The sequence below is a fragment of the Cucumis melo genome, chromosome 9, assembly GCF_025177605.1.
Source record: "Cucumis melo cultivar AY chromosome 9, USDA_Cmelo_AY_1.0, whole genome shotgun sequence".
NCBI classification, from domain to species: Eukaryota; Viridiplantae; Streptophyta; class Magnoliopsida; order Cucurbitales; family Cucurbitaceae; genus Cucumis; species Cucumis melo.
The window spans coordinates 16,838,203-16,861,881 of record NC_066865.1 but is presented as its reverse complement, the minus strand read 5'-3'; the positions used below and the strand labels follow the sequence as shown (position 1 = coordinate 16,861,881).

The 23,679-nt window shown below is 34.6% G+C and overlaps 2 protein-coding genes across 2 annotated transcripts; both read left to right on the top strand.

Annotated features, from left to right (window-relative positions):
* The first annotated feature begins 3,574 nt into the window (after positions 1-3,574).
* Positions 3,575-4,580, top strand: LOC103502866 (uncharacterized). The gene has a single exon (XM_017048126.2). The coding sequence runs from the start codon at positions 3,731-3,733 to the stop codon at positions 4,307-4,309; it is 579 nt and encodes a 192-aa protein (XP_016903615.2). The 5' UTR covers positions 3,575-3,730; the 3' UTR covers positions 4,310-4,580.
* A 2,116-nt stretch (positions 4,581-6,696) lies between these two features.
* LOC103502856 (uncharacterized) lies at positions 6,697-13,943 on the top strand. The gene is made up of 7 exons (XM_008466974.3): positions 6,697-7,553; positions 7,855-7,957; positions 8,062-8,127; positions 12,315-12,485; positions 12,592-12,688; positions 13,453-13,588; positions 13,661-13,943. The coding sequence occupies exons 1-6, from the start codon at positions 6,989-6,991 to the stop codon at positions 13,576-13,578; spliced, it is 1,128 nt and encodes a 375-aa protein (XP_008465196.1). The 5' UTR covers positions 6,697-6,988; the 3' UTR covers positions 13,579-13,588; positions 13,661-13,943.
* The last annotated feature ends 9,736 nt before the right edge of the window (positions 13,944-23,679 follow it).

The following is a 23,679-nucleotide window of genomic DNA, read 5'->3' as shown; positions in this document are numbered from 1 at the left end:
AATCAAATCAATCCATCCTCATACCTACCTTTTGTACTCAAATTTCCAATGCATCTCTTCCTTCATCGTCAATCTCACTTTCTCCCATTTGTCCCTCTCCATCCGAAAATCAATTTTCTTCATCTAAGGAAAATCTTTCTTCCTCTTTTACACCTAATTCCTTATCACCTCCGGCTCCGTCACCTCTCCCAAACCCAATTATTCCTTCACATCCCATGACTACTCGAGCGAAATCTGGCATTTTGAAACAAAAAGCATGGATTCACTCATCTTCTATTAATTGGGCTCTCACCGATCCAATAAAGGTCAGGATGCCATCGCCACGCTTCAGTGGAAACAGGCCATGGATGATAAATACAATGCTCTTATCAAGGCTCAAACATGGTCCTTAGTACTACAGACTTCATCTCAAAATGTCATTGGTAGCAAGTGGGTATTTCGACCAAAACAACATCCTGATGGGTCTATTCATCGCTATAAAGCCCGTTTAGTGGCCAAGGGGTTTCACCAAAATCCTACAGTGGACTTCTTTGAAACTTTCAGTCCTGTAATCATGGCGTTTACAATTCGTGTTATTTTGAGTGTTGCAATCTCTAAAGGATGATCTTTGCGGCAACTTGATTTCAACAACACTTTCTTAAATGGGAAACTTGACGAAATGGTGTTCATGACACAACCTCCCGGGTATGTGAATCCTTCCTATCCTAATTATATTTGCAAACTAAACAAAGTTATATATGGTTTGAAACAAGCTCCTAGAGTATGGAATGTTACGTTGACTCATACTTTATTAAATTGGGGTTTTATCAATTCTCGTTCAGACTCTTCTCTGTTCATTTTTCGGTGCCACGACTCTGTGATTAGGGGTGTAATCGGATTGGGTTTGGAGACATTCTCAACCCAACCCATATTTTCGAGTTGGTTGGGTTGGCAACCCGAAGAACCCGAATTTAGTTTCCAACCCAACTCAACTCAACCCGTAAAATATGGGTTGGGTTGTCGGGTTATCTTTTTTTTTTCTCTTTCTTTTGTACCTAGTAGGCTTCATGACCAGGAATAAACAAAATAATAATCCATCCTCTCTAAGCCATCAAGCTACAGAACTGTTTGGTAAAAAACTAAAAAGAATCAATAAGTACAACTCACAAACCCCCTTTGCAATCGGCTATCAACAATAGTTTTCTAATTTTGGCTGGTGGAATATCAAATCATGAAATTGAGACCCAAAAATTGAAGTTTCAAACTAATTTTTACAATTCTTGTGCCGAAACCATTACAAATTGAAACATAAAAGGATTTCGATGAATAATGTCAGCCTCTAATATGTCATTCAAAGAATCAAAATCCAGCTATATTTCAATCAAGAATTTCAGTAACAACCTTTATTTCAAAGATTTCGAGTACTAACCTTTTAGGACTTGAAGATAACTGAGAAGAGATTTCGAAGAGGCGAACTTGAAGATGAACTTGAAAAGAACTGAGAAGACGACCTTGAATACGAACTTAAAGGCTGAAAAGAAGAGACGATCAGGCGAAGGAACGACATTTTAGAGGATGTGGTCGAGAATGTGATCGATGTGGTCGACTCGGCGAGGATGAAATCAAAAGATGAAGGAAGAGGAAGGTGAAGTGAAGAAATGGCGTTCGCCGTTCAATAGGCGTGTTTTTAGGGTTTTAAGTTTTTATTGTATTAAAAAATAATATATATATATATATATATATATATATTATTAATTATTCGGGTTGGGTTAAACTGAATTTTTCAACCCTCCAACCCGAGACCCAACCCAACCCGAAAAAATTTAAAATTTTCAATCCAACCCAACCCACATAATATGGGTTGGGTAGTTCAGGTTATTCGAGTTGTTGGATTATTCTTACATCCCTATCTGTGATTTTGTTACTCGTTTACGTTGATGATGTAATAGTGACTGGAAATAATAATTACCTGGTTCAAGATCTAATTACTTCACTTGGTAAACAATTTGCATTGAAAGATTTGGGTTGTCTTAGTTATTTTCTTGAATTCTAGGTTAATTTTTTGGATTCTGGTTTCATTTTAAATCAAGAGAGAATATGTTACTGATCTTCTTCATAAACTTCAACTACATGATTTGAAACCTGCCCCGTCACTCTATGTAGTGGGTAAACACTTGTCGGCTCTTGATGGAACTCCTCTCACAGATCTGTTCATTTATCGGAGTACAATTGGGGCTTTATAATATCTTACTCACACTCAACTTGATATAGCATATATAATGAATCATCTCAGTCAGTTCCTCCAACGTCCTACTGATATTCACTGGTAGGCTGTGAAGCGAGTTCTTCGCTATCTCAGTGGCACACAGTTTTTTGATCTTCTGTTTCAACCTAGTAATTATCTCTCCATTAATGCATATTCTGATGCTAATTGGGAATCTAATATAGATGATTGTAAATCTGTTGCTGCATATTGTGTCTTTATTGGAGATAATCTAGTCTTATGGTCCTCAAAGAAACAAATTGTCGTTGCCCGCTCTAGCACGAAATCTGAGTATCGAGCTCTTGCTTTAGTTACATCTGAAATAATTTGGTTGAAACAACTTTTAGAGGAACAATCTCAGTGCTGGTGCACTGGCAACAAATCCCGTATTCCATGCTTGAACTAGATACATAGAAATCGATGTTCATTTTATCAGAGATCAAGTGTTCCCTCAGTTGACCAGTTGGCTGATTGCTAAGCAAAATCTCTTACTCATTCACATTTTCAAAATTTGTGCTCCAAACTCGCGGTGATAAATCTAGCCTCTCGTTAAAGGGGATGTTAGAGAAGAAAATAAAAATGACAAAGGACAAAGTAGCCACATCATCAAGTCAAGTCAAGATGGAAGATATCTCAATGGGCAAATAAAATTTCAAGGATTTCGAGATGCACATTTACTTTATTTATTTATTCAATTATTTTATTCCCTAAATTAGAGGATCACAATTTGTATATATGTATTCGAAAACATTTTATAGAAACAAAATTATTTCAAACCCTATTTTCCCTCCCAATTGTTGCATGCAGTTTTTGAATGATTTGAAGAAATTTGTCCGTCTAAACCACCCTCTGTGGCTACATTAAGAATTCCTAATTCTTTTCATCCTAATTCTTTTCAAATATGTTTCCAATCAATTGAGGCTAATATATATTTTAATTTAATTGTTGAAATTACATTTATAATATTGACTTTTAATTAAACATCAACTTTTATATTTGATATTAATGTATTTAAGATAATTAGAAAGTGAGAAATTAGAATTAGTTTAATAATTGTGAAACAACAATAGAACTTTGGGTGAAAAAGAAAAAGACCGAATTAAAACAAATCTTAAATTTTAATGGTAAAAATGATAAGATTTTGAATGTAGGAATTAAATTGAAATCAAAGGAAAACTAAGGTAAAATCACTTTGGACAAAACTTAATTTTGGAGGACGAGGTTTGAAAAGAAGAAAAGTAAAAATATTGAAGCAGAAGAATATTAAGAACAACCCACTAACATCACCCGAAGACAACAATCCGGCAACCGACCAATATATTTTTTCGATGGCAGAAGGGAGAAAAATAGGATTAGTTTTGTAAATTTAGGTGATGATGGGGCAGAATTCAAAAGTTTTGAATTTCAATTTTATCCCTTTGTCTCTAGTAGAAAAAAAAAGGTATTTTTTTACAAAATTCCTAAAAAGATCCACAAAACAAGAGAAGAATGGATTCGAGAAAGAAGACGGGAAGAGGCAACGACGACGAACAGGAACAAATCGAGCAATTGTTACAAGCAGCTCAAGACGATCTTATCCTCAAATTGACCCTCGATTCTCACATGTCTCGTGTTTCCCCAAACTATCTCCATTCCGATCTCGATCGCCGTTTCCAAGCCCTAAGATCGCGTCCTTCCTCCACCGCCGCCGCCGTTCCCCGCAATCCTCGCTCTTCTCACCCGCATATTCAGTCCGATTCCTCGTCCCGACCCCCGCCGCCGATTGAAAATCTCGTCGTCGATGGCGAATCTCAGTCGATTCTCGGCGACGATCTTGCTGCTAGATTCGCTGCTCTGAAGGCGTCTTTGCCTTCCTCGACTACTCCGCCTTCATCCTCGATACCTAATGATGTTGATAGCGCGGACGAAGAGGATGAGGTTGAGAAGCTGATTCAGTGGGCTAAGGATGCCGCTCGACTCGATCCTTCGCCTCCATCTGAGGAAGACGATGAAGAAGAGGAGTTCATCAGTTCCGATGAAGATGTCAACGATCGGATAAAAGAGCGTCGGAAAAAGAAGGCCGGATGAGCGTCGATTGAAACTGCTGTCTGTTCGTGCAGCATTATTCGATTCACTGATTTTGTGGCATTTTAGAAACTGGAGATTCGCACATTGGATAGATACAATCCGGATTTTGGTTGAACTAGATCGTGATAACGGAAGCCTCTCCGGCGCGGCGTCTCAAATTACAAGTTGAAGTACGTAGTCTGTTCTTCACTCAATCAATTTAGTATTGTTTGATACAATAATGAATTAAGTTTTATTTGAAATGAAAAAGAAAATTGAAATATTTATTTTACGATGAATCTGTTGCCATCTCAATGCTTAATGGTAAAATCCAAACCTTTTCAATTTCAAGTACACAAATTTACCTAAAACATATTCACAATATTTCAAAAATCTATTCTTTATTTATATTTGAGATAATCATAATCAAGTTGAATGAGTATAATCTAATTTTCTCTCTTCTTTTTAGAGATAAATCGAATCTCATTTAATAAACAAACAAGTGATCTTAAATTTGATTTAACAAACTGAAACTAAATTTTAAAACTTTAATAAAATTGTTAGACTAAATCTTCCAAACCCTACAAAATTTAAGGAAATGATTTTTTTTAACCCCCTGCCCAACTCTTTTACTCAAACCTATTTTTAAGTGGACAAGGATTGGGTATTATTCCATTCAAGTTGCTATTCATAAAAGATTTCTTTGTTTATACAAACAAATAAAAATGGCAACTACGATCATTTTTGATGATATGCTATGGTGACCAACTTCCACGATCATTTTGATTGTCTAACTCCATAAATAACCTAATGTGATTAACTCTGATAGCTAGCTTCGATGACAACCTTTGATAACTAACTTTGACGAGTAACTTTAATTATAGTTGAAATGTTTGAAGTACAAACTTGAATTTATTTGTAGTATCTAATGAACATTTTTAGCATAATTTATCATTAATATAAACATTTTTATTACATAACAAACTAAATAAATTTGTTTATACAAATATTTTTGAAGAAATATAACCAAACACATATATGTTCTTATTTTAAACAACTTTTTCAAAAATGTTTGAATAGGAATGACTTTTTTTTAATTATTTTTTCTAGACTATCTAAACATACTCTAATGTAAGTTTTCTAATATAAGTTCAAACAAGTTAGGCAAGATTTTCATTTCAATTTGTAAAATATAATATTAAAAAAATCATTTTAAATGACAAAATTGTTAAAAATATTTAGAACTATAGCAAAATATTGCTGTGTGATATCATACCAATGTAATATTATCTATGTTCTTATAAATGTTTTAGTTTTAATTTTTTAAGAAAGGAAAACATGATTAAAATTGAATTTCAAATAAAAAGCTTAGTATTTTGTTATTTGTTATTTTCTTTTTTAAAAATAGTTATATCATAAAACTTGAGGTATGTGCATATTTTGATCATTTTAAACTCTTGAAAGTATGGAATAGAATAAAAAAAAAAATTAAAATTTTGTGTATAATAATATATTTCCAAACGTTTAATTTATATCTAATATTATAATTGAATATTCATTAAAAAGATCTAATTTCGTGTAAAATAGGTCGATGGATGTTGAATTAATTTAATGTTTAGTAGATTTTCTATCTATTGATTAAAAAGAAAATAAAATGATGAATTATAAATTCACAAATCTACTATATACATGCAAATGTGTGTGTGATAGATCAATTTTTTTAGATTTCAATCACGTTAATGTCTATCAACACAAAAAATTGAAAGCTTACACAATTATTATACATTTTAAAATGTAAAGGCATATTCTCTTCCCTTCCCTAGATTCAACCCTTTAATAACACTAACAACCTACAACAATTACAACAAATAGGAATTCTATACTCAAAATGTAGAGTTGTAATGCAACAGCAAGAAAGTATAGCTCAACTCAAATAATAGGCTTTGCGAAGCTACCAAATGATTGAGAGCTTTGCTTCCAAAAACTCCCTCAAATTTCACTTCTTCAAATTTCAAGTCATCCATCAAATTATAATTTTATCCCATCACTTAATTACAATTTTAGTTTTTTTTTTCTTCTAATGTCTACAAGTTTAGTGAACTCTCAATTTTCTTCATATTTAAAATCCTTCGTATACATCTCACATATTAAATTTTTGGAAAACCCAAAGGATAACTTATCTATCTAAATATAAAATTGAACTTTTTTTCCCTATAATAAATCCAAAATTTAATAGTTAGATGAAATTAAAAGAAGGAAAATACATGTCCAATAAGTCAAATATCCTATTTGATAGAAAATAGAAAAATAAAAAAACTTATTTTAGAATATATTATTTCTAAAATTTGATAACTTGATCCACACAATAGATTTATTAGGCAAGGTAATGTTTAAAGTTAAAAATGTTAATTATTTAGCACATAGTTGAAGAACTGAAAAACAGGGGATTTCATCAGATCTACCAAACTCATCAACTGATCACCAAAGACGAACTCCTTTTAGTCCAAATCGTCAACTCCTCTTCTCTCAACAACCTCATCGATTTTCATCTTCACTCAAAGTATCTCCTTCCCCAGATCTTTCTCTCTATTTCTCAATCCTTTTCATTCCATCTTCATCAATTCTTCCTTCATTCAATCCCCCCCCCCCCCCCCCCCCCCCACATTCTCCATTATTGTCAGCCATTTTTAACCTTCCAAAATGAGTAAAGTTTCCATTATCATTTACATTACAGTTGCCATTCTTCTTCTCCTTCTCCTTTCCCACTCCCCTAAGAAAACCCCTAATCAACGCCATCGCCGTCTCAAGCTTCGCTCCAACTTCACTTTTACCCCTTCTCACCACCATCACGAGCCTGTCCCCTTTGACCCTCTTGTCGCCGACATTGAGCGCCGCCGTGAAGACCGGCAATGGGAGAAGCAATATGTAGAACAACACTATCCGAAGATGGCGGCGCATTTGACGGAATCGGCCCCTGGTGAAGAATCTCAACCCGAGTGGGAGGATTTTGCGGATGCTGAGGATTATATTAATGATGATAATAGGTTCAATGTGACCGACCGGCTCATGTTGCTGTTTCCGAAGATTGATGTTGACCCAGTTGATGGATTTGTCACTGTTGAAGAATTGACTGAGTGGAATTTGCAGCAGGCTCAGAGGGAAACTTTGCATAGGACTCAAAGGGAGTTGGAGACCCATGATAAGAATCATGATGGTTCTGTTTCGTTTTCCGAGTATGAGCCTCCTAGTTGGGTTCGCAATTCAGGTATGTTTCTTCAAATGCTCTTGGATTGGAGTCTTAATTCTTGTATATCTTGCCCATTGCCAATTGTTTGGGGTTTAGAAACTTGTTATGGTTTGCATTGTCCAATCTCTCGGACTACGAGTTTAGAAAATGTTTAGATCGATTTCTTAAGTGAGAAGTATTTTGACACTAAAAAAATGTAATTGTTGCAAATATGATGTAGATTCACGGTAGCTTTTCCATTTCTCTTATGTTTTCTTCTACTTGTAGATTCTTTTAGGCAGTTCTTTTGTGTGTTACTCATTATTAAACTACTCGCCAGATAATAGTTCCTTTGGCTACGATATGGGTTGGTGGAAATTGGAGCATTTTAATGCGTCAGATGTGGATGGAGATGGCCTTTTGAATTTGACCGAGTTCAATGAGTAAGTTTTAATATTTGAAAAGTTATTTCTGTGGCGAGAATGGAAAGTTTATTGGATATGTTGATTGATATGCTTTTAATTTTTCTTCATCTCTGGACTTTTAGCTTTCTGCACCCAGCTGACAGCAAAAACCCAAAGCTAATTCATTGGCTGTGTGAGGAAGAAATACGGTAATGAAACTTCATGATAAAGCTTCTCAAAACTTTTATGGATAGTATAGATTCGCTTCTATTGGTTTCCATGTCTTTTGTTTCTACTGCACTTTTATTAGCATGTTCACTTGTTCTTCGTCTCCTCTGAAACTACTACTAGTGTTATTATGCTGCCAAGCTTCCGCTGTTAATGATTACATTTGAATTTTTCGTTGTAACAACATATGAATGAAAAGTTTGTGGGGTTCATCTCTTTCTTCATTGTAATCTTCAGCTTAGGGATCCTTCTAGTTGTAAGAGTCTTTTACTTGGACCATTTTCTTTAAACTATTCATCTGTGAAACTAAATCAAATTACATTTAATCAAGCAATAGTACAACTCTATTCCAATTCCAGAACAGTGTAATGATAGAGATTCATAGTGACATTGTATCAATAAGTTGCAAACGTACAAAAATAAATTCTCATTACCATTTGTCGATGAATGTCAAACATAAGTAATGAAGCTATAAAACAATGTACAATGTGCTCCAACTTCCTAAAGGAAGTTTCACAGTTGTAAGATCAAAGGACTCCAAATGGCATCACATCAGCATCTGATGATGATATATAATTTCTACTTCCAAGAACACCTACAAGAGAGGAAATAAAACACCGCACACTGAATCAAGAAAGAGCATGTCCTTCCCTGATTTGAGAATTTGCTTGTAAGGAATCTAAGGAAGAGGGATAGTTAGAGTTAGTGGAAGTCTTCGAAGCACTAAATCAGTAACAGTCAATCTTCAAATTTTCTTTGGTTCAAGGCTCTTAAAAAATTCAGGAACCTACTATTATTCTTCTCCATCCAACTGTCTCTAAGATTGTACATCTTCAAACCTGCCGCTTGGTATAATATGGGGAAACTCTTTCAGATAATTATCCCCTCAACCCCCACCAAGATTTACTTTGTTGCCATTTTCTTTTATTACAGACAAATAAGATACCATCAAGGGGATAAAAGTACAAATAGGGCGATAGGAAATTCACTCACCAGTCAAGCGGGATTACAGCAAGCTTCTCCAATTGCTGTTGACATAAAAGAAATCATCACTACAAAATAACTTGTCTTGCACTTCGAAAGGAAGCTTTATATATTGAATGGATTCTGGAACATTCTTCTCTCTCCCAAGCATTTTTTAGAAAATTTATGGTTTCTTTCAAGCCATGTCTTCACAAATAAAAGCTCTCAATCTTTTCCCCGAAGAATCTTGGCTTTCCTCACAAAGTTCTCAAAAAGCAGTTCGTGTGGAGATTGCCTGAAGTTATAGCAGAGACTCCAATGGACACCAAAACTATCTACTAAAGTTCAAAGATTTGGGCTATATAGCAATGTAGGTTTTCCTTTTTCAAGCACATAAAACCACACCTAAGAGAAAGCGATTTTCCATTCTTTGAAAACCCAAGCTAGATTTATCCCTACCAATCCTAGTACTAATTCTGCAAGTACAATGTTAAATCTTGGTGTTGGCGGTGCCTCTGTGCCCAGTAAATTTGAGAAGTTTCAAATAAGGAAGGATTTTTTTGTTCCTTAAATGCCAAAAAATACAATGTCTCAAGAGAAAATTCTGCTTTTCTCTAAAGTCCACAGCTATTTATCTTAGTGGTTCATTGTGATTTGCACGAGGGCAATCATATCATTCATCTCCTTATTAGAGAGAGGCCTTCTGAAATCAGGATTCCCAGCATTGGAGATGAAGCTCCGGTGATCTTTGGTGGCAGTTTTTTTCTACTTTTAGCCACATGTTCTAATTTTCCAAAGAGAAGGTTTAAAGAAGTTTTTGCTGCAAAGCCTGGTTCTCTAATGTTTTATTGGCTGGAAATTTTGACGCGCCTTGCTAGTGCACTTCTCTTTCATTGTGAACCAATACAACTCTCATTATTTGCTTGGGCATCTTGTCTGATGGGACTGAGGATGGTTTTTCCTTTTCCATTAGACTGTGTTTGTGCTACCCAATTCTGGAGTAGAATCATCATTTGACTGGTTTTCTAGGTTGAGTACTTGGGTTACTAGGGAAATATGAGAACTGTTGGGATGTAAGTACTCGTCTACCAGAAATAAGTCTGTTTCTCCATTATTGTGACTTTTAACTTCCATGAGTTTGTGGTTATATATACATAAATATTATTCTTCATACTAGGTTGGTGTTTGAAATGTGGACGGTTCTTCTTTGATCCTTTGGATTTTGACTTCAGCTGGTACAAATCTAAGAGCATTCTCTTTTACTCTAATGTAAGCTTCTATTTCACCTAGCTGAGTTAGTTGTTTTTTTGTACGTTCAATAAAACTGAACTTTGGTTATATCATCAATTTTTTAGCTGTTGATCACGTGAGGGAACTTAAACCATCCTTTCACATATAACCAGCATTCATTTCTAAGCAGTGCCAAAGGTTCTAATACAAATCTTCTTCTTACGGATCTGTGAATTTCTTGAGAACTTTTAGCTGGTTGTCATGGAAGCATCTACTCAAAATGACTACCTGTGTTTCCAAACCTATTTGCACCATGTACTTTAAACTGTTCTTAGTCAGACCTATTTCTTACATAGTGCGTCTTTGTCCTGCTCGTTCTTTCTAATTGGTTATTTCATTGCAAAGGATCTATTCTTCCCTCTTGATTTGATCCCCTATCTTATCAAGTTATCATCTTTCCATTAAAATCCTTCTGAAGGCTTAGGAATGATTGCCTCACTTAACATCGTTTGACATATCTGATTGGAAGGCTCTGTTCATGTAGGTTCTTTTATTACCTCCTTTTGTAGCTTTTTAGTTTAGGCTTCTGGCCCTTAGGTTGCTGCCTTCTTTCTTTTATGAATTCTGAATATACCTATTGTTAGGTGCAAATGAAGTCTTCACGTTAGCTAGAAAAGGAAGAGATCCATGGTGTATAAGTGAAGACAATTATTTCTATTAGTATGAGACCTCTTGGGTGGTTTTAAAAGAAAAGCTACGAGGGTTTATGCTCAAAGTGGAGTCATGAACAATATTATATCATTGTAGAGATAGTTGGAGGTTCCATTTATCCTTTTCTGTCGACTTCACTGGGGATAGATAGATTATGCTTCCTTCCATTGTTTCTTAGTCACCCGTTGGCATCAGTCCCCTCTTACAGCTAATCAAGGACAAAACGGGCTGTGCTGGAAGAGGAAGGCAACATGAGAGAAGCTAGGGGATGAAGAATTGGATTGCACCAGTTACTTTGATTGTTTTTCAATTTCATTTTTTGTTTACTTTTTATTTCCCTCGTCTTAAGAGAATTAAAAAAAAGCAGAGTGAAGAAACAGGATTTCTAGATTTCCATGCTCAAAAGCCATATCGGCATACAAGCATAAAGCTCTATATTAAAGTGCACAAGAACAAATTTACTGAAGAGTATTTCTTTTCCCTTTCTTTCCTTTGAACCGACTTGGTAGCTCTTCTAAGCATATCTGTCAGTTCTAGGAAGTTTAGAATTTACTTTGTAGTTCTCTTGATAGTAAATTTGAAGCACAATGAGTCGAGAGTCTGGTATATACTGTCTATCACTAGATCTAAAATCTTTCATCACTTGGAGAGGATATCATATTCAACAACTTCATTGTAACTGAGCCTTCCCCAAACTTTCAACCTTAGTTGTTGGTTTGGGTATCAAGCATACAATGTTTGTGAAACCGAGCCTGGGTGACTGGCTAAAATATTCAATCTTAGCTTGAAGAGTTCCCTCTCTAACAGTTCCCTGGCCCCAAAGAAAAGAGCACTTTTAGTTAAATTTTTTTAGAGTACATATACTCATATGGCAATGATACATTTCACTTACTACGTAAAAATAATAAATTTACATCGCATCTAAACAAATGTTTTTGCCTTATAAGATATGATAGGTATTTTTGTTATTGTAAGTAAATCTATTGCCATTCTTAAGAAATATTTGTTGACGTGTATGCACTCTCAAATCTGTAGCCTTTTATACATCATTTAATTGCTTCAATGGAATGTTCCTTAAAAATAATCTGTAAATCAAAGGAAAACGGAGGAACTTTTACATTTATGTATAGCATCTACTTGTGCTTATATTTGAACCAGAATTAGTTATTTGGAAGGGCACTACCTTTTATTTTTATTATTTTGTTTTTGGGGGTTGGCATTTCATCGGTTTTGCTAACTAGTCAATTGGTGAGTGGCCTTATAGGGAGAGAGATTCAGACAAGGATGGAAAGATAAACTTCAACGAGTTTTTCCATGGACTATTTGACATGGTGAGAAATTATGACGAGAATCACAATTCTTCACATCATTCTGAAGATTCCAGGGATGGCCCAGCTAGAAACTTGTTTGCGGTGCTAGACAAAGATAATGACGGGTAACTGAAATTTATTTATAATGTGGACAACTTCTTATTTGTTTTAACTGCGGAGTTCCTTGGCAACTTTAAGGATTTTTTGTGTGTTATATTTTGTTTTTCATAGCCACCTGTCTAATGAAGAGCTGTTACCTATAATTGGAAAAATTCACCCATCAGAGCATTACTATGCAAAACAACAGGCAGAATATATCATACAGCAGGTACTCATCCATAACGAATCTTAAAACCCATATAAAAGTCAATGAATTTTTTAGCTTTACTTTTACGATTGAGATACTGCTTGGATATTGTGGCCCATATTGATGTCATCAACATACATCTCATAATTCTTATGTATGGTTGTAGAACAATTTACTCTTTCTTTTCCTCTATCAACAAGAGCTTGCTGGCTGCCAATGGATTATTTTATACTCGTGTGCATTGCGGTTATTTTAACTTTGACTAGACCGACCTACCATCACATATAAGATATTGTGTAAAAATCATTTTACAAGTAGTAAAATCGGTCATATTAAAACACAGCCATTACAACAATTGTTTTCTGTTTGCACTTTGTGGACTGAATGGTTATTCTCTTTGGAAGTTCCTTTATCAAATGGTAGATTCACTTGGTCTACTTTAGGGGATACTTTTTTTCAGTTTGTTAATTGATCGTTTTCAGATTTCATTATGATATTGCATCTGACTTTTAACTCAATAAACTGTAGCATAATTGTTTATGTTATTGTGGTCCTCATTGATTTTAATCAGATAGACCAAGTGTTCTATCAGCCTCAGAACATTAAGATATAGTATGACGTCATTTTATCTTATCATTTTACGTGTAAGGACTTGCAAATGTTTTCTAAATGAGAAAACATTACCACAAGATCAAGAATTAGACTAGTGCTGGAAAATATTTTCTTCTCCTAGAGAGAGCAATACATCTGTTGATTAGCAACTTCTTTCCGTCTTTATTTTGCAGGCTGATGCAGATAAAGATGGACGTCTCACCTTGACAGAAATGATTGATCATCCTTACGTATTTTACAGTGCCATTTTCAACGAAGATGATGAGGACGATTACGATTTCCACGATGAGTTTCGTTAAGTTTTTTCATGTATGGACACCTTCCTCTATCTAACGAACTTTCCGTGGACAAGATCAGTCTTGATGTTTGTTGCCGTTGCAGGAATAGTCAAATAGTCAGATAGGGTTAGCGGTAGAAGAAAAACGGAGTTCTTTTGCAACATGGAATCAGGATGCAGAGTTTGAAGTCTTAGGCAACAACTTGGAGGAGATCTCTCTGGCATGGTGGTCAGAACTGGGTTAATCTTCTTCAGCCATGGCTTGCCCATATGGTGGTATCCCTCTTTTTGTAGCATATGAAACCCTCATCTTGTTTAAAGATAACAATGATTTCTCACCTTAGATTATAGACATTTATTTGATTGCAAATAGTTTCGTTAAGTTCAGTGCCCTTGGTATAGAATTATCATTTAATTGTTATTTGTTGCTAATTTATTCTTCCTAGATAGAAAATTATCAATTATTCAATCTTATATTTATCTTTTGAAGTATAGGGTTTTGAAAAGTGAGCTACAAACGTCTGTAATTTTAGATTTTTTTGCCTTTTCAAATATGATGTTGGATATGATATTTGGTTATTCTTGAATAAGAAAATTTTATCAATCACGAAAAATCCTAATAATTGAATTTGGGACTAATTAAAAGTTAACACTTGTCTCAAATTAAAATTAAAGACATAAATTAGCTATTCTAATGATGCCGCGTGTTAGATTAAGTTAATTATTTTGGGTCCAATTAAGTGTTTTATTTATTTGGGTCAGAATTCAATTGATCCAGCTGTCAGAATGTAAGCGACTTGAGCAAAGCAGGAAAGGTAGATGATTCCAACTACTGCAAGTATCATCGGGTCATCAGTCACTTAGTAGAGAAATGTTTTGCGCTGAAGTAGTTAATTCTAAAGTTGACTCGTGAGAAAAAAATCGAGCTAGACTTGGAGGAAGTAGCTCAAACAAACCGTTGTGTAGTGACGATAATGTTGGATGCTCCTCTGTCAACATTGATTTTTGAGCAAAGGGAAAAAAAGACAAATTTTGTTTGAACCTATAGTTGCCAATACCGTCAGGAAGTTGCACCAAAGGATCCTTAAGAAAAAGAAAGACCGATTGAAGAAGATGATGAATGGTAAATAGTTGTGACTCGCTGAAAAAAAAAAAAAGACAGTCAAGTCTGACCCAAAAAGAGTCTCGCTTTTATTGAAAGGATAGAAGAAGGAATAAGACCCAAAAGAATAAGAAGAAGAAGACTCAGAAATCTAAGCTCGTGCAAGAGGAAGATAAGGATTTCTCTCGACCTCAATGCTTAGTAACCTTGGCAGACTTCCTTCCAACAAACTTTCTTTGTGATCATAAGGATGAAAGTCTTAGAAATCGTTATGTGTCATGCTATCAACACGACAGAGGAATGAGGAAGAAAGCATTCCTCCAATGTCAGCAGAGGAGGGAGTGTCAAAAGACCCGTTGTTGTTCAATATGGATGATATGTTATCACTTCCTTAAGAAACCAAGAGTATCCTTATTAATGCACCAGAAGCATCAAGCTCGTGTGCTCCGACCTCTACGAAACATGAGAGTGCTTCTTATTGTATGTTTATAGGCTTCTCAGATGAGGATTTTTCGTTGGGATCCAAACTTTATAATAGGCCCTTGTATGTTTATGGATGCGTTTGAGAATGAAGAGTTGACCGGATTCTCATCTACAATGAATCACCTGTTAACATAATGTCAAAGTAAACTATAAAGTAATTAGGCATCTTGATGGATGGACTTTCAAATAGTAAGTTGGTAATTCAAGGTTTCAACTAGGGCATCCAAAGAGCAATTTGCATGATATGCTTATAACTCACAATTTAGCGACCTAAAGGCTAGTGTAGTGTTTCATGTCATAGACTTGATGACCATTATAAGTTATTACTAGGTCGTACGGATTCACATGAATGGAGTAGTAACTTCGATATTGCATCAATGCTTTAAAAATTCATATTCACGTAATACAAGTCATCTATGTACAACACAGCTACGCATGTGCTAGCAGAAGCATTCAACAAAGTGTTGTGCAATCTTCTGAAGAAAATTGTCTTCAAGTCGAAGAGGGATTGTCAAGAAAGGATCAGTGAAACATTGTGAGTTTATCGAACCACTCATCGCACTCCTACATGGATTACACCATATTCGCTTGTTTACGATGTGAAGGTTGTCCTTCCCCTCGAAAGAAAAATTTTGTCACCAAGAATGGCAGTGCAAAAGATGTTGACTACTGAAAACAATGTCTAGTTACGTCTTCAAGAGTTAGAAGAACTTGATGAAAAGTGACTAGAAGCTCAATAGGCATTGGAATGTTACCAAGCGAGAATGTCTAAAGTTTTTGATAAAGCACGTTAAAAGGTGAATGACAAAAAAAAAAAAAAAACTTAGTTGGATTATGTTATGACTTGATCCCCATGTTATAAAAATGATACATAGGCAGCTTAAAGTTAACTTTAAGTTTAGTCGCACACAAAAAAATGTGTATTAACTTACATTATGACTTAATCTCATAGGAAATGGTATGTAAACAATATGAAATAAAATTTAGTCACACTAGATTAAGAAAATTTCATTATCATTCAATCAAAGTTTTGTATTTACTGGAGTTAAAAAAAAAAAGAAACGAATAAAAAAAAGTAAAAGAGTGGGGCAAAGTCAAAGTTTCCACTTGAAATTCTTAAATCCCTTATGTGCGTCTATACTTTTATTAACTGTAGCTAGGGCCATGGTGACTTCTTCAATAGTAGCATGAATGTTTTCAAAAGTGTTGACTTCGTCCTGAATCTTAGCAAAAGTTCTTTATTGTATATGACCTTGTTCTTCTCACAACATAAGATTGATAGTTGTTCACACTCGGCATTTATACTTTGAAGTCTGCTTTCAGTTCCTTCTTTTCCAAATACAATTGTGTAGCTCTCTCTCGAATAACTTTGATATCTTCACGTAATTGGTTCATCAAAGTTAAGGCTTCTTCCATAGCATATGTTTTTTTGTTTAATTCATGAGTTTTGTCTGTTGACCACAACTATGCAGAATATGAAGATTATACGACATTAAAATTGTCTATCCTCTTAAGGTAGCTATTCAATTATTCTTCAAAAAGAGTCAGGTTGTGTGCATAGATCTTTGTAATTCTTGAAAGTATCGTTGTTATTTCTGGTATAACTCTTGAGATAATATATTCCAAAGGAGTGCACATGATCTTGTCTTGAATGTTCTCCCACATGCATAAAGTCGTTTTCTGAAAGAAGTTTGAAACTCTATCTTTTCACCAACTCACTAAGAAGGTTTAGGGTGTCTTGCCATATGCTTCTTGGAAGTGTTTAAAGACGGCTCGAAAATCTGGAGAGGAGCATGTATGGATATGACCTTCTTTAAAGGCACTGTGAGGTGGACAATTCATTTAGATGGAGGATTCAAAATTTTAACATTTTTTTCCATTCACTTTCTTCTTACCACGTTGAATCTCCTCGAGGAGAGCAAAGGGTCGTAAGGATTGTTCAACTTGTTAGCAACTGGTGATTTTGAGGTACCAACATCTCAAGGGTCGAATCCACAACATAAGGCCTTGCTAAAGATTTGTCACTTCATTACTCTTCAAATCCTTGAAGATGATCGTCCAAAGATGACTACAGAAACAAGTAATAAGAAATCATCCACTAAAAGAAAAATAATAAAAAAAAAGAGGGAAAAATATGCGAACCAGTGGTGTTCAAACTTTAGGAATTCCATAGCACTCAAACCCCTTCCATAGGAATCATCACCTGATGCCTTTGCTTTCTTTGATGGTTTCTTTCAATGACGATCCCTTCTGCTACTATCACTTTCATCTCTAAGCTCCTTGACCTCTTTTTGGAGGGTAGGAGCCATTGCTTCAACCAAGCGAATCTGTTTACCACCCAAGTTACTCCCTGAGTTTTTTGGTAGTTTGGGATGTGATGAGAGAGGAAAGATGCTACTCACCAAATGATGTCTATTATCCTTAAAATAGGTTCCGTACTTTGTTGTTCACCAATTTCTAAATCGCGGTGCCACATGCTTGCAAGGCTTTAATGTACGGGCAAACAAAAATAACTTAGATAAAGTTCTGCACCTCATGCATATTCTCCATTGATGTAATGTGTTTGTTGGTGTAATCAGAGGTAACATTCCCCCTATATCATTAGGGATATCTTGGTAAAAGTCAAACTACTACCCAAATCGATATGGACTGTATAGTCCAAACATTTCTACAGCGGGATGATAAATAGCATGAGTGCGTACTTACAAGATAAGAAGACCGAAGGAATGAGGAACCATGACCATTAGTCGTGCGTTTATGCTTATTTTGGTTATGAAGGTTTGTGTGCCACTGAATTCTTGAACCATTGTGGATCAGTTTTGGTGCCTCATATTCTCCAAAATAAATAAATTCATCTTCACGAGAAAAGTTGGCCATCTTGGAACCCTGAACTTTTGCTGGAAGAGGGTAATGTGTGCCAAAATAATGGGCTAACCATCCATGGATATAATGCATGGGAAAGTGAAAGTCCATGCGTTCGATTGGATTTGAGACTTCAATTATCGAACCTATCCATATATATGTTAGAACTGGGATAGCAAGACTGTAGATAGTTCCATCAACCACTGAGTTTGAAATCTTAAAGACTCCAGGACGAAGGAAGGATTATTTTTGCGAAAATACGAAAAGGCATAACCAACAAGATATAAAGATAGCTAAATATGTTTCATCCTTCAAATTGTCCCTTATTTCGTGTTCTTCAAAGAACATGTTCTCTCTAGTGGACCATTCTCGAGACTTAATCCTCAAACCATCAAGGTTTTGGGTAGATTTGGAGTGTGATGCATTCTTTTGCTTTCCTATAGTTGGCTTATCATAACTTCTAGACCCAAGATATTATAATGATATTTAGAAATTAATAGTCACTTAGGAGTGATTCTTGGAAGGTGTCGTGCGATCATTTCTCTGCATGTAAACTTTTGAATAATATGCTTGAAAAAGATAATCACATGTCTTCAGAAGACATTTCGCCTTATTGTCTTATCTTGTGAGTTGGCTAACTCTTTGAGGGAAGGGATGTCTTCCTCGTAAGATTCCCCCTTAATTGGAAGTCCCCCAAATGACCACAGTTCCATAAAGAAATGGATAATTCGCCTGCCATGGTGTGAACAATATTAGTTGAAGGACACCAGGCTTCACAAAATGCTCGAACCATGTCATTGTTACTATCATATGTGTACAAGAAGCTGTCACAACACTAAGTAAACGAGCATCATAAAGAAGTCGCTTGTTTCGACCAAATACAAGCTCTAGCCACTCCTATAACAATCAGTAAAGCGGAATTCTCCTAGGACTTTCCTCATAGTGCCTCAACGAGTTTGACCTTCAATTATACGATGTTCGAGAGTGAGAACTTGATCGTTATTAAGAGCCTCATAATGGATAGAAGATTGCAAGACTCATATGTTTTCTCTATCCATGATGAGGCTCTTAATAACGATCAAGTTCTCATTCTCGGACATCGTATAATTGAAGGCCAAACTCGTTAGGACGCTACGACTAAGGTCTTAGGAGAATTCAACTTTACTGATTGTTATAGGAGTGACTAAAGCTTGTATTTGGTCGAAACGAGCGACTTCTCTATGATGCTTGTTTATTTGGCGTCGTAACAACTTCTTTGTACACATATGATAGTAACAATGACATGGTTCGAGCATTTTGCGAAGCCTGGCGTCCTTCAATTAATACTGTTCACACTATGGCAGGTGAATTATCCATTTTCTCATGGGACCTGTGGTCATTTGGGGGCTTCCAATTAAGGGGGAATTCTACAAGGAAGACATCTCTTCCTTTAAAGAGTTAGCCACCTCACAAAATAAAGAGAAATGTCTTTCGAAGACATGGGGGTATCTTTTTCAGGCGTATCATTCAATAGTTTGCATGCAGAGAAATGACCGCACGACACCTTCCAAGAATCACTCACAAGTGAATATCAGGGTCTGGATTTCATTATGGTATCTTGGGTCTAAAAGTCATGATAAACCAACTACATGAAAACAAAAGAAGGCATTACACTCCAAATTCACCAAAAATCCTGATGATTCGAGGATTTAGTCTCGAGAATGGTCCAACTAGAGAAAACATGTTTTTTGAAGAACATGAAATAAGGGACAATTTGAAGAATGAAACATATTTAACTTCCTTTATATCTTGTTGGTTATGCCTTTTCGTATTTTCACAAATGATCCTTCCTTCGTCTTGGAGTCTTTAAGATTGCAAGCTCAGTGGTTGATGGAGCTATCTACGGTCTTGTTATCCTAGTTCTAACATATATCATGGGCTAGGTTTGATAACTGAAGCCTAAAATCCAATTGGACGCATGAACTTTCACTTTTCCATGCATTATGTCTATGGATGGTTGGTCCATTATTTTGGCACACATTACTCACCTCCAGCAGAAGTTCGGGGTCCCAAGATGGCTAACTTTTATGGTGAATGTGGGTCTATTTATTTTGGAGAATATGAGGCGTGAGAACTGATCCACAGTGATTCAAGAATTCAGTGGCACGCAAACCTTCAAAACCAGAATAAACATGAATGCACGACTGATAGTCACGATTCCTTGTTCCTTCGACCTTCTTATCTTGTAAGTACACGCTTATGCTACTTATCATCCTATTGTGGAAATGTTTGGACTATACAATCCATATCGATTTGGGTGGTAGTTTGGCTTTTACCAAGATATCCCTAATGATAAAAGGGAGTGGCTTGGGTGTTATACTGATACAATGATTCTTACCCTCCAAAATGAGGTTAAAGACCTTGGAGATGAAAGTGATAGTAGAAGAAGCAATTGTTGGAAGAGACCTTCGGAGAAAGAAAATGTATCACGTGATGATTCTTATGGAAGGGGTTCAAGTGCTACAGAAATTTCTAAAGTATCATTGGTCCACATTTTTTCCCTTCTTTTTTTAGTGGATAATTTATTTTATTACTTATTATTGTGGTTACTTTTGGACGATCATCTTCAAGGACTTGTAGAGCTATGTAGTGATAAATCTTTGATAAGGCCTCATGCTTTGGATTCGACTCTTGAAGCTGGTATCTTAAAATCACTAGTAGCTAAACTAGTTGAACAATACTTATGACCCTCTACTCTTCTCGAGAAGATTCGACGTGGTAAGATGAAAGTAAATGAAAAAAATGTCAAAAATTTGAATCCTTCATCCAAAGGAAATGTCTGCCTCACAGTGCCTTTAGAGAAGGTCATATCCACACGTGCTCCTCTCTAGATTTTCGAGCCGTCTTTAAACACTTCCAAGAAGCAGATGGTAGGACACTCTGAACCTTCTTAGTAGGTTGGTGAAAAGATAGAGTTTCAAACTTCTTTCAAAAAACGATTTTATGCATGTGGGAGAACATTCAAGACAAGATCATGCACACCCCTTTTGAATATATTATCTCAAGGCTTAAACCATAAATAACAACGGTACTTTCAAGAATTGCAAAAATCTATGCAGACAACATGACTCCTCTTGAAGAATATTTAAATAGCTACCTTAAGAGGATATATTATTTTAATGTTGTATAATCTTCGTATTCTGCATAGTTGTCATCGACAAATAAAACTCATGAATTAAACAAAAAGACATATGCTATGGAAGAAGCCTTAATTTTGATGAACCAATTACGTGAAGATGTCAAAGTTATTTGAGAGAGAGCTACACAATTGTCTTTGGAAAAAGAACTGGAAAGCATACTTCAAAGTATAAATACTGAGTCTGAACAACTATCAATCTTATCTTGTGAGAAGAAAGCCTTATATAGAAGAAAGAACTGGAAGTTGCCAAGATCTAGGACGACGTCAACACTCTTGAAAACACCCATGCTATCACTGAAGAAGCCATCATGACCTTAGCTACAGTTCGTAAAAGTATGGATGCTGCACGCAAGGAATTTAAGAACTTCAAGTGGAAGTTTTGACTTTGCCTCCACTCTTTTGCTTTTTTTTTATTCGTTTTTTTAACTCCTGTAAATACAAGACTTTTGTTGAATGATAATAAAAATTTCTTATCCTAGTGTGACTTCTTCTAAATTTTATTTCATGTTTGCTTACAAACGATTTCTTATGGGATTAAGTTATAATGTAGGTTAATACACTTTTCTTTTTTCCAAAGTTAACTTTAAGCTGCCCACATGTCCTTTTTATAACATATGAATCAAGTCATATGTAGTTCAGTTGAGGTTTTTTTTTTTTTTTTTGCCATTCATCTTTTAAGCTCGTAATGACATTGGGCATAAAATCTCTTGAGAAATTTGTCTTGATTGGAGCAATTTTTAATCCATCTCGATCAACAATCTTGTTTGCTACATTTGTGTAAAATTCTTAGACAATGTAGGGTTATCTTATTTAGGTGTGAATGTATGCCTTGTCGTGATGATCAATGTTCTTATAGCAAGTACTAGATCGCCAATCTAAAAGGAATGGAGTTTAACGTGTTTATAAAAAACTTCGGACATTCTCGCTTGGTAACATTCCAATGCATGTTGAGCTTCTAGTTGCTTTTCATCAAGTGCTTCTAATTCTTCAATTATTTATGTTATCTTAAAAAGTTTTATTTGGGGATAAATATCAAATTTCACATTTGAGATAATTAAAATCTCTAAATCGTTCAAAATTTAGATTTTCCCTAATTTTAAAATTAAAATTTGGCCATAACACAAATTTTATTCCAAATTTCTCCTAAAGTTCAGAATCCAAGTCAAATTAATGCATATATGGTCTCATCTTTTATCCAAGATTGAGGACTCTTATTCATCTCAAAATTAAATTTGGTTATATTTCAAATTTTTGTGCATTCTAAAGATAAATTAGGGTATGGTTGAAACCTCATCCTTATCTCAAAATAAAAATTTGGTTACGATCCAAATTCAAATAAACTTATTCATAGTTTGATTAATTTGATATATCAAATTGAGCAAGAAAAAAAGAAGAAGAAGAAGAAGAAGAAGAAAAGTTCGTCTTTTGACTTTAAATTTATCTTAGATTCATCCTCTCATATACGTGTATAAATCTTGAAAAGGGGCATTTGTTGAATAAGAAATTTTGCATCAATCTCAAATTGTTGTGTCATTTATCAGATTAATGACGAAAAAAAATAAAAATAATTGAATTTGGGACTAAATAAATGTTGACATGTTTCTCCTAAAATTGAGGATATAAATTGGCCAATTCTCATAATGTCACCTGTTTGTGTTTGTATCGTGATTATTGGATCAAGTTAATTATTCTGGGTTCAATTAAATATTATTTATTGAAACATTTAAATGAATGACCTAATTTGGCTACAATATTTAAAAGATGTCTTAAGTTCTCAATTATTTTCATTAATAAGATTTAGCAAATTTTATGAATGGATTACCTTATCATTAATTTAAGATAAAAGATATATATGAAAATTGATATATTTATTTACTAATTAATAAGATATATATGAAAATTGATATATTTATTTACCATAAATATTTTCGACTATATTATTGTGAATATTAAAACTGATATATTTATACTATTAATTATTTAATAATATTTTTATTTAATTTATTTGATTACATTTATGAGTGATTATCTAATTATGGTATATATGACATCAATTAAAAAAGTTGTGTTCCGAATTTAATTAACAAATATGTTATCTACGATATTTCAATTAAAGTCTCTCTTCGTCCATTTTTTCTTCTCTCAATCAAATTTGGCATTCCTTTGTCGTTCATCTGCTTCATGTTTTTCGGTGAGTTTATACTTTTTTTCATCTCCTATATTCTGCCGAGTCATTATTGTATATAATGTTGCCTTTTTGTTATCAAAATGGGTCTTTGGTATAAGAGTTACACATTATATAACGTTGCTTTTTTGGTGTCAAACGTACACTGAAATGTTTTTCTGAAATGATTATTACAATGGATTTTTAGCTATTTCAATTGTTTTTCTCTCATATTAGTAAAGATTAATTTTGTTGATTTTGAGAGGAATATAGTGTAACACCGCAAAAATTAAGGTAATTTTGAATTTAACTATTTTAATATTATTTCATTATG